This window comes from Cricetulus griseus, chromosome 2 (genome assembly GCF_003668045.3).
Source record: "Cricetulus griseus strain 17A/GY chromosome 2, alternate assembly CriGri-PICRH-1.0, whole genome shotgun sequence".
Taxonomy (NCBI): Eukaryota; Metazoa; Chordata; class Mammalia; order Rodentia; family Cricetidae; genus Cricetulus; species Cricetulus griseus.
The window spans coordinates 445,025,352-445,041,227 of NC_048595.1; the positions used below are offsets into that span (position 1 = coordinate 445,025,352).

General features: G+C 45.6%; 1 protein-coding gene across 1 annotated transcript in view; it reads left to right on the top strand.

Annotated features, from left to right (window-relative positions):
• Positions 1-15,876, top strand: part of Farp2 (FERM, ARH/RhoGEF and pleckstrin domain protein 2) — a 95,827-nt gene that overhangs the window by 54,379 nt on the left and 25,572 nt on the right. The window contains exons 12-13 of the mRNA XM_027397671.2: positions 1,274-1,331; positions 3,490-3,748. Of these exons, the coding sequence (XP_027253472.1) occupies positions 1,274-1,331; positions 3,490-3,748 (317 nt within the window). The remainder of the gene's footprint in view (positions 1-1,273; positions 1,332-3,489; positions 3,749-15,876) is intronic.

Here is a 15,876-nt window from a genome sequence, read left to right on the forward strand (position 1 = left end):
CTTTCAGAGGCCAAAAGGGGGGTGTCAGATCCCTGAGGACTAGAGTTACAGATGGTTGCAAGCTGCCATATGGATGCTTGTATTTGAACCCATGTCCTCTGGAAAAGCAGCTGGTGCTCTTTTTTGTTGTTGTTGTTGTTGTTTTTTGAGACAGGGTTTCTCTGTAGCTTTGGAGTCTATCCTGGCACTCGCTCTGAAGACCAGGCTGGCCTCGAACTCACAGAGATCTGCCTGCCTCTTCCTCCCGAGTGCTGGGATTAAAGGCGTGCCCACCAACGCTGGGGCAGCTGGTGCTCTTAACTGCTGAGCTATCTCTCCAGCCCCTCCTTCCCATTTAAAAAACAGGGTCTTGCTATGTAGCCTTGTCTACCCTGGAACTCATGTAGCACTGGCTGGCCTTGAACTCAGAGAAATCCTACTGACTCATCCTGAGTGCTAGGACCACCATGTCCAGCTTGTTTTAAATATTTACTTGAATAAATGATGTTTTAAAGGCACAAACATGTATTTCAATGCTGAGATTTTTTGGTTTTTTTTTTTGTTTTTTAGAAAATGGGTTTGTAATGTCTTCATGGGGATAATTGTATTCATACTTGGAATCAATTTATAGTTTCTAAACTATATAGCTCATTTTGTATATGATGGTTCTCCATGGCGTCTCAGTTTCTTTTCCTGTTGCTGTGACTTAATAGCTGACAACAGTGACTTGAGGAGGGAGAGAGGGGCTTTTTCTGGTTCCAGTCAGTCACAGTGCGGGGAGCAAAGCCACCTGAAGCATGTCCTGACAATGCTGCCACAGTCAGGAAGCAGAGTGCTGGATGCCTTTGTTCAGCTCACTCTCCTAAAGTGTAGGATCCTGTCCCAGGGAGGATTCCATCCACAGTGGGGGTTACCATATCCACCATAATTCTCACAGGCATACCAGGAGCTAAATGACCTTCACAGGCTTGTCCCCTTAAGTGATTACAGACCCTGTCATGTTGACGTTAACACTGACCTTGATAGTATGGTAAGCAACCTGAAGCTCATGTAGAAATTAATTCCCATTAGTATGCAGATAAAATTTTATCCCTTTGAGTTTCTTTTTAATTTCAGTTACTGATTTCTTTTATTCTTCCAGTTTCTAGTTTGTCGCCCTGTCTTGGTCGCGTTCTTATGTGAGCTTTCTTCGTGGCTACAGTACAGACTTGGGGGTTCTAGAAACACATGGTGAGAGGGATGATGACAGATACGGAGATGGGGAGAGCCTCACAGCATATTCTCTGTTTTGCAGACGGTTTAGTAAGACTCGGACATCTCTTCATGCTCTGACTGTAGATCTGCCCAAACAGGTCAGTCTTCGCTGGAGCCATATGCAATATTAACTACCGGGGTGTATTCTTCCATACAGTCATCTTCTGTGTAGTAAGAAGGGTCACATGACTTAGTGCATACATATGCTGACTGCAGAGTGAATCCCAGGGGAAGGGACAGCTGTGAGCTCTGCCAGTCTGCTAGGGACCCTGAACAAGTGCCAGCTGTGCCGGTCACTTCCTAAATACACTGCAGCCTCTCCAGGCGGTGGACTGGTGTGCCACTCTTAAGGAAGCACCCTTGCTGTGAAAAGTAAAAGGCAGGCAGCAGCTTTACATCTGTTTGGTGTTTGGTCTGATTACAGCTGTATTGAAGCTGTACATGTATGTGCACTGATTCCTCATGGAAGAACACTTGGCAGGGATGTCCCCAGTGAGATACCAGCTGCTCCACGCCCCTGTGCTGAGCCATAAATGACTAATCTGTGTTCCATGTCTGCCTCATAGCAAATCTTTTACCACTTACCTCCCACACTCAAGCATGATTGTATGCCCAGTCCTGCTTTTTGGTACCATTGTGTAATTGTTTCCTTGTGCTGCTGTGGTTTCTTGCTTATAGTTCATTCTGAGCAGTATTTGCTCATTTTTATTGATGGTCTGTCATTTATACTGAGCACAGTTTCTGAGAGCTTCTTTTGAGCCCTGTATCTTAATGTTTAGTGTCCCCATCTTTTAATTGAATTTTAGAGGATAAATATACCAAAAATTACATTTAAGCTTTAGTTACCTAATTTATTTTGAAAACCACAGAAATAACGAAATATGGTTGAGTGATTAAGAAAAGGCAATATGCCAGGCGTGGTGACTGAATGACATCTATAATTTCAACATTTGAGAGGCTGAGGCATAAGGCTCATGACTTAGACTATATAGAAGACACTGTTTAGACTATATAGAAGACACTGCCTTAAAGAAAACAAAACTAAAAACAGGCAATATGGTATTATTGAAAAATAGATGACTTTAAAGCTATGAGCATCTATTCTTCTCTGCAAGGCTAGTCACTGAGCCTCCTGAGACAGCACTTGCTTGTTTTTCACACTGCAGTGTGTATTTCCTAGGTGTATTGCTTACAGACGTATTGCCCTGGAAATATTCAGTTCTGTGACATGGTTTCTTTGTGTGCCTTGGCTGTCCTCGAATCAGCTCTGTAGACCAGGCTGGCCTCGAACTCATAGAGATCCACCAACCTCTGCCTCCTGAGTCCTGGGATTAAAGACATGTGTCACCACCACCTGGCTAAGAGTTTTTTTCCAAAGTATGACTGTATCGTAGTAATAGCACACTAGAGAGTGATGTTAGCATGTACAGAAGAACTGAGGCATCCTTACATGTGGCATCGTGAGTGAGGACATGGTTAGGTCAGCAGGAGTAGAGAGAACCACGGTCTGGTTCCTTTCCTTCCCTCACACTGCTGTAAAACTCTTTGACTCATACATGGAGCCACTCTAGCTAGCACTTTCATAATGTCCCAGGGCTCTTGTACCTGATTCTGGCAAGGGGCATCCCAATCACTGATTTTTAACCCCCCATCTCACTTGAGAGTGGACTGACATGTGTCTCCTCCTTGGTGATATTAAATCTCTAACACTCAAGATCCCCGGGACTGTGAACATGTCCTTGTTACCTGGTGTCAGTGCCACAGTGGAGGGCGCTTTAGCTGAATAGAGGTGTGAACACCCAAACGTGTCTGCTTATGGGTTTAGGAGGACCAGGCTACCACAAAGACTTCGTCTTCGTGCCATTTAGTTCTCTGTGATGGTTTCTCTTCTTTATTATGACATTTCACTCCACAAGACGGGGAAAGAACTAAAGGGTGTTATAAGTAGATGGCCTCGGGTCAGCTTTCAGTGCTAGGCATTTCTGAGCCAGGCATGGCACTCATCTATAACTCCAGTACTTGGAAGGCAGATTGTCACAAGTCTGAGACCAGCCAAGACCACAGTGAGACTGTCTCCAAATAGTCTAAATACTTACTTGGTGAATGAAAGGGAAAAGATGTTCAAGTTCCCTTTTCAAGAAAAGTTGTAAGGATGTGTAGATGCTGGAAGTTGACCCAGTTAGCTTTACAATTTGTAATAGTGTGTTTTATAATTTTATTTGTTCCCTTTTTTCTTTTCTTAATTTTGATCCCCAGAGCATCTCATTCACCGATGGCTTGAGAACTTCTGCCTCCCTGTCTTCAGCAAATGCCTCCTTTTATGCACTCCCAGCTTCCTCTTTGTCCCCTCCTGGCATTCCCAGTGTGAAGGACAGCAGCAGTTCCCATGGGGATCCCCAGGCTCCCTCCATCAAGAGCACAGCAGCCGAGAGGAGCAGCAGAGCATCGTCATCTGAAGGCCCCAGCGTGCAGTCAGCCCATCTCCCTGGACCCCCTGTGCTCCAGCCTGGTCCAGGTGCCGGGTTTTGTGGTGTTGTGAACAGCCATGGTTCTGCCTGTCCCAGAGGACAGGGTCTCGATGCTTTAGACCCAAACAAAGGGAGGGCCAGTAGGGGACTCAGAGCTGTTTGTAGAAATGATAGTGGTGAGGATGCATTTTCTGCTGGCTCCTTCTTACCCAGAGGGGAGTACCAGGGTGGCCGGCAGTGCCTCAAGGGGAACCCTGTTTTCACATTGACAAATACACAGCTGCAGGTGTCTGAAGAGTTCATAGATGATGACCCAGCAGACATCTCTTTCTTTGCTGGAGGTTCTGAGGCGTTTTCTTTCCCATACAGTTCCTTAGTCCTTCAGGAGTCCCTGTTACCCATCCAGTCCACTGGGTCTCCTGCCTTGTGTGGGCTGGATTCCTTCCAGCACCCAGCATCTGCCCAGTCCAGCCCAGATAGATACTCCACTGAGGCAGTGGACATGAGCGTGGAAGATGATTTTGAATTCGGGGAAGGAAGTGACTTCAATGGCAATGTACATCCCTCAGACACCTCAGAGCTGTTTGAGGTGAAGGCACAGGCTAGCCTGATGCAGAGCCTGTTGAGTCCTTCTGAAACTAGCTCACTCAGGAACAACCAGTCTGAGAATAGCTCCCTCAACAACCTGCCACTGCACGGTGGCCTGTCTCTGCACACATCTAGCTCAGCCAATCAGTCCGAGGCCAGCTCCATGGTCAACTTCCCAGCCTACTCAGTGCGCTCTGAGTCCAGCTCAGCCTTCCAGTTCTCTGACATTATAGACCAGCTGGAGCAGCTTAGCTACCCACCCACAACAGCTGAAGACTCGAGCAGCACAGACACCGACTCCTGGGACTCGGAGGCTGAGGCGCCCCTGGACGTGAACCTCTTCTTCAGCAACCCTTTTGCTCAGACTAGTGGGGAGAGAGTCCCTTTCAGTTTTCAGCCCAATATAAAGAGTTCCACTCCAGGAAAGCAGACAGATAAAAACCCATCTTGACCCCTCCGGACTCCTCTCTAAAGAGCCCCTTCCCCTACTGGTGTAGTTAGCAATCAGAATCCTTTCTTCGGACATAGACAGTGAGTGAGTTCATGCTAGACAGTCAGGGCTTTTTCTAATTACAGGTAGATTATACAGTTTGTTTTTTATTGTTTTTTTTTTTTGTTTTGGTTTTTTGGGTTTTGGGGTTTGGTTTTTTTTGTTTTGTTTTGTTTTTGTTTTTTGTTTTTTTGAGACAGGGTTTCTCTGTGTAGCTTTGAAGCCTATCCTGGCACTTGCTCTGGAGACCAGGCTGGCCTCGAACTCACAGAGATTCACCTGCCTCTGCCTCCCAAGTGCTGGGATTAAAGGCGTACAACACCAACGCCCGGCCTATATTATACAGTTTTGAATGTCAAGGAATTAAAACTTTCATTTGAAGTGATGTTAAAACTTACACATGACTCTAAAACAGAAGAGCAAGTCCAGCCATTCCCTGTAGTGACTGATGAATTGGCCTCTGCAGCATTGGCTTTTCTGACACCTGCTTTGAATTCAAGTAAAAACTGGTGCTATACATTCTGAATATTATGCAGTTGAGATTCTTGTTCATCTGTAGTAGATTGTGTATCATGCCCCTTGATGCTGCTTTTAGAACGAACCGTGCTTCCCATGACCACTTAGTATGTAGGTTTTGTTTAGTTTGTACAGCCAGTACAGTGTATGAAATCTCTGTGGAATGCCTGGATAGCATCCTAACCCAGGAAGGACAGTGAAGACTGTAGCCTTCTGGATGCAGAGGTGGTCCTGGGACTTCACTGGTGCCACCAGCCTCTCCTAGTTAGTGACATGAGACCAAGGCCGTGCTGTGTCTAGAGTGGGCTTGCGGGGGCGCTGGTCTGAACGCCACTGAGAAAGGGTGAGCTGCTTTGCTTCCTTCTGCCCATCTGAGTAACAGGTGAAATAGGTACTGTGGTTATAGCCGAGCAGAGCCAGATCCACGAACGAGCTTTGAAGGTCATAACATAAACTGGTGCAGCAGAGTCCTTTCCTTACTGACAGAGAAAGGTGTTTTTTCAGAATGCTGAGAATGTAAGAAATGCCTCAGAATGTACGAGAATGTGAGTCTTCTCTCTAGGAGTGACGTTGGGTAGCGTCAGGTGGTCTGTTATATACCACACTAGCTGTTTCCAGTAGAAACTGTTGCAGACATGGCTCTGTCCAGTGAGCATATGCTGAGGACTACATGTTCCTAAGTACTCGGAAGGACAGGACTGCTGTTCATAGGATAAGCCACTGACATGACAACCAGCATCTCATAAGAAGTGGTTGAAGCCAGCCCTGGCCATCTTGCTTATGTTTGTGTGTTCCATGGGCCCATGGGTAACTGGTCTCATTGGTTGGTTTGCTGGTGGGCCTTTGTGATCGTATCTAGCAGTGCAAGACACATTGACAGTTTCATTTTCTTCTCAAGATGTCCTGTGGAAATAATTTTTTTTTCTGGTGTGAACTCAGGTCCTGGAACATGCTAGGCAAGTGCTTCTTCACTGAGGTCCATCCCCAGTCTCCTTGGGGAACTAACCATCATTTGTAAACTTGTGGTTCTGGGATGGGATAGAATGACTGCTGGGATTTGAGGCACCTGGCATCTGTCTTTTCTTGTTGTATTAGTCAAATTCTAGCAAGGGGGTTGTAACTAAATGGATCCTGATGTTTTTTTTTTTTTTTTTCCTTTTGGTTTTTTGTGGCAAGGTCTTACTGTGTAGCCCAGGCTGACCTAGAACTCATATAGCCCAAGCTAGCTCTGAACTCATGGTGATCTACCCATCTCAACCTCCCAAATGCTAGGGATACAGACTATAGCCAGCCATAATTTTCATTTTTGTAACTCCCTTAGATGTGTAAAGTGCAGTCTTTTTCTTTTACTAATCCAGTCAGTGCTTGCTGTGTGTTTAGTTGTTCATTCTGTCCCCGTTTTTCTTAGAGGAGTGCTGCTTTCATTGCATAGAAGGTAACGCTGCTTAGAACAGAGATGCTTGAGACAGTGGATCACTGCCACAAGAAGCCTTGGGTTTCTGTTTTGGGGAAGAACTGATCAGTATCACCTTTAAATGTTCTTGACCGTTAGTGTTGGTGTGGTTGCGGAAGACCACCCTGCTCCCTCCTCGTCACTTAACCAGTATACTCATTAATGCTGAGAAGCAACCAAGTTGTCATTCTTGACTTCTGGCTGGTTAGTTGGGTTTATTTTTTGAGACCCTGGTATCTCAGGCTCTCTAGCCAAAGTGATCTTGACCTTCTCCCTCCATGTCTAGAACGATGGGATTACAGGTGTGCATGCTGCACCATGTCTAGTTTTTGAGGTGCTGAGAGTTGAACTCAGTGCTCATTTGTTTTTTAAGCAAGCCTACCCTCATAGCTGGGCAGCAGGTCAGGTATGGGAGGGGCTGAGCCCACTCTTCTACCAGGCTGGGGTGACTACTTCATGGTAAAGCTAGTGCTGAGGAAAAGGGGTTGTTGCCATCAGACAGACAAGGACCTCCTCCCAGTCAGTTTATCACACCCTCCCATTCGAGAGTCTTAATGAGCTGTTGTCACCATCTTCTGTTAGGCCTCCTATAAAGTGGGTTTTGTTATTTTCTATTCCTACTAAGGGAACCTTACTTTCTATAGATAATTCTTTTATGGGGGGGTTCAAAATATATACAAACAAGAACTATAATAAGCCTGTCTGTCCTGTTGAGTCCCCACCCGCATCAGCATTGCTGGTACTTGGCCACACCCACTCTGCCTCTTTTCTTTTGAAGTTGGTTTGCCGCACTGGGGATTGAACCTGGGCTCTTTGCAGGTCAGGCAAGCACTTGCCATCAAGCTCTATCCCAGTCTTTTCCCGCTTATTTTGAGGCAAGTTCTTACTAAGCTGCCCAGGCAGGCCTTGGACTTGTGATCTTCTTGCCACAGCCTCAGAGAGTTGGGATTATAGGTATTTACTGCCATCGCTGCCTTTCCTGATTGGGGGCTGTAACATTTTAAAGAAGCCCCTGGAGAGCTTATTATACCTTTCCTCAGAATTCTGACAGCATCTCTCAAACACTAGGTGCACTCATACACGAGCCTACACATTCATTATCGTATGAAATGATAGTTCCCTAGTACCATCTAATGCTGAGTGCATACTTAAATTCCCAGTTATCTTCAGTGCTTGGGCATAGAGACACACCTGCAGTCCTACCATTTGGGAAGTGGAGGGAAGAGGCTTTTGAATTTAAGGCCAGCCTGGGCTACATAGTGAGATCCCTATATCAAAACAGTCACAAGCCAGTTAATGTTTGAACTGTTCAAGTCAGAAGACAGACATGGTCTGCTTTCTTTGTCTGCCTGTTATGTTTCAGAATATCCTACCCCCATTTTAATCTGTGCCTTGTAAGGAAAGCCAGGCTAGTGATGCTGCCTTAGATCCCAAAGCCTGGACTGGCACCCAGGAGGCCAGCCAGATATTATACCAGTTTCTGGAGCCTCACATGACCTCCAGTGGGAAAGAGGACAAGACAGCTTTGGTAGGAACCTGGCATCCCAGGTGCTCTATGGATAACCCCAGTGAAGGGTCACTTTTTGATGTTGGTAATCCATCAGCTGTACCTTCTTCTGAGTTCCTGTTCAGACTGTCCTGACCTTCCCCTTCCCAGGAGGTCACAGTGTGCAGGTGCTCGGGCCATAACCTGTCACAAATTACGCCTCTGCTTGCTGCTCTTTAGCTACTGTGTTACTCTCACTGTAGGAGAAGGTGCAATGTGGCCTGAAGCCACTGAACCCTGCATGACTATTGAGCCTTTTCTTTGGTTTGCCTCCCTCCCTGTGTCAGCCAGTGCCCCCATGTAACCAGTGACTGGGAAAGATGCAGAGACTTAGGGAGGTGAGTTCATAGCCTTGAGCCGCATGCCCTGGTCTGGAACAGCTCCCCAGAGTGGGTAGACACAAGTTCTGTGGTGTTGACAGTGCTCTCCGTCTGTTGGTCTCCTTAGTTATGTCCAGAATAAGGGAATGGTTAAAGGGAATAGTTCTCCCACCCTGGATAGGCCCCTGACAAGGCTGTCCTGGTGACTTTTAGGATGGGTGGAAAGGAGAGCCAGAGAGAGCTGTCACAGCCCATATGTCCATGCAGAGTAGTAACAGTGGTCAGGTCTGTCCACGTGGATAATAGCAGCCAGTGTGTCAGTGTTGATAGGGCCAGAACTCCACATCTGTCTCCTGCAGTACAAGGCCACCACTAAATCCATCACTAACAATGTACTCTGCTTTAGATACATATTTATTAGTTATCAAGTATATTTTTATATTTAAGATCCCAAAGTCTCAGTATTTTATATAAACCACTATGAATAGTTGAAGACTAACAACATAGTTACATGGTAGCAGGATTGTTTATGCTAAGATGTGCCATGTTCTGCACTGCATAAGCCTTTGATCCATTATGTAACGGTCCGTGCCTTTTATGTGGCAGAGGCATTGTCTGGGTCTGGCATTTACAATGCCCGTTTTCATTAGCACGTGTGTTTTGTTTAGTTCAAATGACCAAGGGATGTGCACTAGCACATCCAGGAATGTAACATGAAAACTGTTGACATGTCAGTGATTCCATCCTTTCCGATGGAGTTAGTGCACAGGTATATTTTCATTTCTTCATGCAATCTCCCCTGCTCTACCTGAGTAATGATTATATTGTGTCACCCACACTGTGGTTATGATAACACAGTCTTAACTCTTACATGTTTATGTACCAGCTGATGCCGATAGGTACCGTATAACTTCAGGTGCACTTATCCCCTCCAGTTCATAGAGCAGCAGAAACTCCTAAAAATTTTACTAGAACAGTTAGTTACTTCATCATCAGTGCTGCTCAGTAGTTAATGTTTGTTCTTAAGTTCGTGGAATTGCGTCCTCGTGGTCTCACTTTGGCTCCTGTCTCAGGGCTACATATGCAGAAGACACTGTCACAGGTGGCAGGTATTGTCACCTCCTTCCACTCAGTAGCCAGTGCCACAGTGTCCACTGGTGCACAGAGCTGTCCCTTTGGATGGAAGCGCTTACATTCACTCTTCTAGGAAATGAAGGACGTGGAGCTGGGATTTCTCTATGCATTCTAACTTGTTGATGTTTTAAAGAGACATTTCTATTGTCTGCTTTGTGGTACTTATAAAATCTGTTTTCCCTTGAAATTACCATTTATAAATTTGCAGATATGTACTGACAGTTTTTAATTGTTTATTCAATAAAATGAGGAAATATTTACTATGAATTTTTTAAATGGGCTTTTTAGCTTTCTTTCCCTGTACTTAAGAGTTTGATTTATGTAGGTCACAGATTATTTTACATGTTAAATTAATCCTTGAAATAAGTGCATGTTTATGCAACCCTTCACTGATTTTTCTTTCATTGGCTCCTGAGCAGCAAACAGGCAGTGTGCTGCTTACATGGATTGCCTCACTATGGGTATGGGTAGTGACATCTGTTTTGAAGGCCAGTGGTTGGGGTGGCGTCTTGCTTTCTCTGTCTCAGCACTCTTTCATTGCCTTTCTGTTATTGTCTGATGTGGTTAACATGGCCAGTGTGGCAGAGGAGGTCGAGGAGCCCGTGGAGTGTGCTTAGAGCACACACCACACTTGAAGGTGCAAGCCCCACGTGGCCACCTCTGTTGTCAAGTGCACACCACAGAGGTGTGCTTTATTCTGCACAGAAGGTACTGCTGACTCTGAAAGCTGAACACCAGGACATGTTTTTCAGTGTGTTCCTGTGGGCTAGAACCTCCCAGTGGTGACAGGGAGGAGGCCTGGCCTGGAGGGCAGTACTTACTCCCCAGAGCTCAGCAGTCTCAGGCAGGTTTTGCTCTGGATACAAACTTAAAACTTCCCATTCATCCAACAGAGGCAGAAAACTGCTTGCTTGGAAGTGTCCATACTTCTCTGGCCCCTTGTATCCCCAGGGAAGTTCAGGGACCCAGTTCCCACCTTCTGGGCAGCAGTGGCCAGAAACACTTTGAACACCTTAACTCTTTGAGGTGCTGGGAGCACAGAGACACAGCTCCAGGCACCAGTGATTAGCAGGCACCCGTGACTCGAGTGGGAGGCTCACAGGCCCCCAGAGCTCAGCATCAGTGTCTCTCCACAGAGGAGAGGCCTGGGCAACAGCGCTTCTAGGCCACAGTGCATGGTGGCAGGCACTCCCACACAGGAGACTAGTCACAGGAACTCAGGTCTCCTAGCACACAAGTGTACGCCCGGCTGATACGTTAACTGTTGGTACCCACTGCACATGAATGAAGTAATGACTCTAGTATGTGGGTCTCCAGGGATAAAACTCATCATAAATGAGCTGCTATGCTCAGATTTGGGGCTTTGTATGTTGTCTGACCTAGGCTAACTCCCCATCTAATGGAGCTAATGGAGATGGTAACCCAGTTACTCTGCCTCCCTTCCTCCCTCCCTCCCTCTTTCTTTCTTTCTTTGTCTGGTGTTTTGAGACAAGGTTTCTTTGTGTAGCCTTGACTGTCCTGGAACTAGTTCTGGAGACCAGACTGGCCTCGAACTCACAGAGATCCGCCTGCCTCTGCCTCCCGAGTGCTGGGATTAATAGTGTGCACCACCACCACCCAGAAAACTCTGCCACTTCTGATGAGGCCCACTTTGTAGACTCACCATATTTGACTTGTCATAGGTTCTAAAGGTTTTAGGCAAAAGTATATTTTGGGGTTTGGAGGGGTTTGTTTTGTAGCCCTGGGTCTAAAACTCAGGACCTCACCATGCACGTTAGGTTCTTCCACTAAGCTATACCCCTAACCTCCAAGAAATCGTTCTGTTAAAACCAAAACGTCAAAGTGCATGTGCAAAGGTAAACTACAAGCCTGGCAAGTGCTGCGCCTCTTCTCTGCCCCCTCCCTTCCCCCCCATCTCCCTTCCTCCCTCCTTCCCCCTCCTCCTGTCTGAAATGAAAGAACTTAAGTTGGTGTTTGTGCAATATTAAGTTCCAAGAAGCATGACAGTGCCTGCTCTGAGCTACAGGACAGTCAGTCTCAGGCCCGGCTCCCACTGCCGCCCCCTGGCCACACTTGCCAGAACATTCTGCCATGTCCCATTGGGAACTCTGGCCTTGTACAAGCTGACCATAAGATCACCAGTTCTTTGTTGGGATTTACTTGCTTATTCAGGTGATGAGTCCCACTGAAGTCACATAAGTGGACTTGTCTTCTGTCCATGCCCAGTTTGTGCAGCTCTAGTAAAACACCCTTCTTCCCAAGTGCAGCAGGCCCACTCTCTTTAGTCTGATCTCTTGACAGCCTGAAGGAAGATCCAGCTACCTCAAGTGTTTTCCATCTTTATCAGTTTCTTTTCAGGTTCCCTCTCCTTGTGAGATTCTGGTGAGCAAAGTATTTGGCAGAGGTCAGAGCCACACACCATCACAGTTGCAGCGCTAACACAGGGGTAGGTTGACACTGGAGCTGTGAGGTTCCAGGTCAGTCTGGTCCTGTAGGGGGTCTGGCACACCTGCACAGGGAGAATGAGCATCATGGTGTGAATCTGAGAAGTCTGTGGAGCAGTGGTAGAGTGCACCAGGGTGCCCGAGGGTGCTGTGAGGAGGGGGCAAAAGATTGCTGGCTCTGAGCGCTCAGCCTGGTGGGGCTGAAGCCCTCGTTCTCTCTGAGCACTGTTGAATCATAAGGCCACAGTGACCATCAGGGGAGAGTGTCTTTGTCTTCCTTATTTTCTTGTCAGGATAGGGGGCACTGTTAACTGTTTCTTTACCTTCCACTCGTTTTAAAACCAGATTCTGTTTGTAAAGACAAAGTATGACACTAGCCCAGTAACAAAGCCAGAAATAATGTCTGAGAACTCACCAAATGTACATTTACCTGTTTGCATCATGCAATCAGTTCTGTGGGGTTTTTTTCTTTCTTTCTTTCTTTCTTTCTTTCTTTCTTTTCTTTCTGAAACTGACAGTCTACTATTCAAGGCATAGATTTTCTTCCTTGTGCCTCTTATACTCAAATTAACCTTCAGTTTTGCTGAGTAGGAATTGATCCTCTGGTTTAGGCAAATATGTTCAAGACTTTTTATTAAAGAATTCTTTAAAAGAGAACTTAACGGTATGAAATAAAAGTAAATTTTCTTTTCTCTCTAAATGTGAAGTTGTTTTTCATCATCTTTCATCTCTTGTTAGATGAACAAAAACAATTGTCATGAAGGAAAAGGTAAAGGTAAGGACAAAAGGATAGCATTGCATTTTAAATAACATTTCAAAAATTGTCAAGTGTATTCTGAGAAGTTTTAAGAGATAAACCACCTGCCAGAAGTACTCACTGTTGACAATTTGAAATAAGTGTTAAGTGTCCTGTGATGGCACGTTTGTAACTTGCCACTCTGAGACTGTGTTAAATGACACCCCCACCTGCAGCCTATGCAGCAGTGTCCCCCAGGGGACATCTGGGTCTGCCCCCACAGAAGTGTAGAGCTCAGAGAACCGGAGCTGCTGTTTACACCCCTCAATTTCAAGGAACTTGGTTTTGAATCTGAAGAATCCCTTCTCTGCAGCTAAGATAGCTGATCCCTCACACTACAGTAGGGAGCTGGACGTTCCCTGGGTGTAGCATATACATGAAAAGCTGGGAACACATGGGATTTATCATAGGAACTCCTGTGGCTCGGAGCAATACTGATTCACTCTCAATGGTTTTTGCTAGAGGACCTTGGGGTTTCTGCAAATACTTAAGATTGACTCTGTAGTGAAGTGTCAGTTACCTTGAAACATTTCATAACACCTCAAACTCTTAAGACAGCTTTAGTCATTCATTCAAATTAGTCTTTTTACACCTGTAATTCCAGAACTCAGGATGTGGAAGCAGGAAGATCAGGGAATTTTGAGGGCAGCCTGAGCTACATATGGAGCCGGTCTTCAGAACAAAACAAAAATATGTCTTAGTGATGTTGAGAGGCTTTTTAATGGAAGAACTGTTAGGCCCATTGTCTTCCATGTCAAGGAACACTGAGTCTCAGAACCTGAGTGACACTGGCTTTATGCTGCCTGTGATTCTGTCAAGCAGCCAGGCTAGCCACCCTTCACACACACACACACACACACACACACACACACACACACACACACACACACAGGCACACAAGTCTGCTGGGTAACTCCAGCTGAAAGTGTGCTCCAGGGACAGACACTGCTTGCTGTGAGAGGATACACCAAGGTCACATTTACAAGAGTTACATGTATATTGCCAGTTACTTGACAAAATATCTCACCATACTTTTTGGTAGGGTGGTAGCAGTGGTGGTAATCGTGTGTGTGTGTGTGTGTGTGTGTGTGTGTGTGTGTGTGTGTTTGAGTATGTGTGTTTGAGTGTGTGTGTGTATGTGTGTGTGTGTGTGAGTGTATATGTGACTGTGTGCGAGTGTGTGTGTGTGTTTTGAGTATGTGTGTTTGAGTGTGTGTGTGTATGTGTGTGTGTGTGTGAGTGTATATGTGACTGTGTGCGAGTGTGTGTGTGTGTGTGTGTGTGTGTGCGAGTGTGTGTGAGTGTATATGTGACTGTGAGTGTGTGTGTGTGTGTGTGTGTGTTTGAGTATGTGTGTTTGAGTGTGAGTGTGTGTGTGTGTGTATTTATGTGTGTGAGTGTATATGTGACTGTGTGCGAGTGTGTGTGTGTGTTTTGAGTATGTGTGTTTGTGTGTGTGTGTGTGTGTGTGAGTGTATATGTGACTGTGTGCGAGTGTGTGGTGTGTGTGAGTGTGTGTGTATGTGTGTGAGTGTATATGTGACTGTGTGCGAGTGTGTGAGTGTGCGAGTGTGTGTTTGTGTGTGTGTGCTTGCACGCTTGCTGGGAGTCAAATTGAGGAACTTCGGAGTGCTGAGAAGTATTCTTCCACTAAATCCCAGACCCAGCTTACTTAACATTATGATGGCGTTTATTTGTATAATTTCAAGAATGATTTAGAAATTTTTCTAACAGGTTTAACTGTAAAAAGGTATATTTAAGGGTACCTTGTGGTACATTTAAGATTATTCATTAAATTCTAAGTTGATAACTTTTTTATAATATAGAAATATGTATAGTGATAGTAAGTGATTTTTTTTTGTAGTTTTTTTTTCTCGAGACAGGGTTTCTTTGTGGCTTTGGAGTCTGTCCTGGAACTCACTCTGTAGACCAGGCTGGCCTCAAACTCACAGAGATCCTCCTGCCTCTGCCTCCAGAGTGCTGGGATTAAAGGCGTGATTTTTAACCTCCATAAAACCAATAGTTTACACTAATCCATCCCACAGTGGAGCCTCCCTTCTTTATGGCTGCTTGTTGGCAGTCACATCTCTTGCCTTAATGGCTGTTCCCCTCATGCTTACTATGCCCTATTTGCATCCCAGAAATGCATCACTTGACGGTGCCTGAAGTACAGCATTTCTGCATGTTCTGCCCCTCCTGCTCCTAAAAATCAATGTCCAGTTTTGTGGCAGCCGTTTAAAAAGATTTGTTTTATGTTCATGAGTGTTTGCCAACATGTGTGTCTGTGTATTACATGCACACATGGTGCCTGCAGAGGTCAGAGGTCAGGATAGGGCATCAGATCCACTGGAACTAGTGTTACAATGATTGGAAGCTGCCATATGGGTGCTGGGAACCAAACCCGGGTCCTCTGGAAGAGCAGCAAGGGCTCTTAACCACTGAGCCATCCTTCTAGCCTCAAGATTGGGCTTGCTGTGCAGCCCAGCTGGCTTATAAATTGTTAGGATTACAGGCCAGCCCATGTGCTCTATCGCTCTGTATCCCAGAAACTCTTTGGTAACTGGCCACTAGAACTTACTCTAGACTTCATATCTTCAAGTATGATGCTGTGAGGAACCTTAGAGACTTGGGTAAAGCAGTGGTATCTTCTTTGTTTCTTTTGGGAGGGTTGTTTTTTGTTGTTTTGTTTTGTTTTGTTTTGAGACAGGGTTTCTCTGTGTAGCCCTGGCTGTCCTGGAACTCACTCTGTAGTTCACACTAGCTTCAAACTGAGATCCACCTGCCTCTGCCTCCCAAGTGCTGGGACTAAAGGTGTGTGCCACCACCCCCTGCCTCTAATGTCGGGGTCTTTGATATATTTTTTTAATAATTAAATGTAAAGACTAACA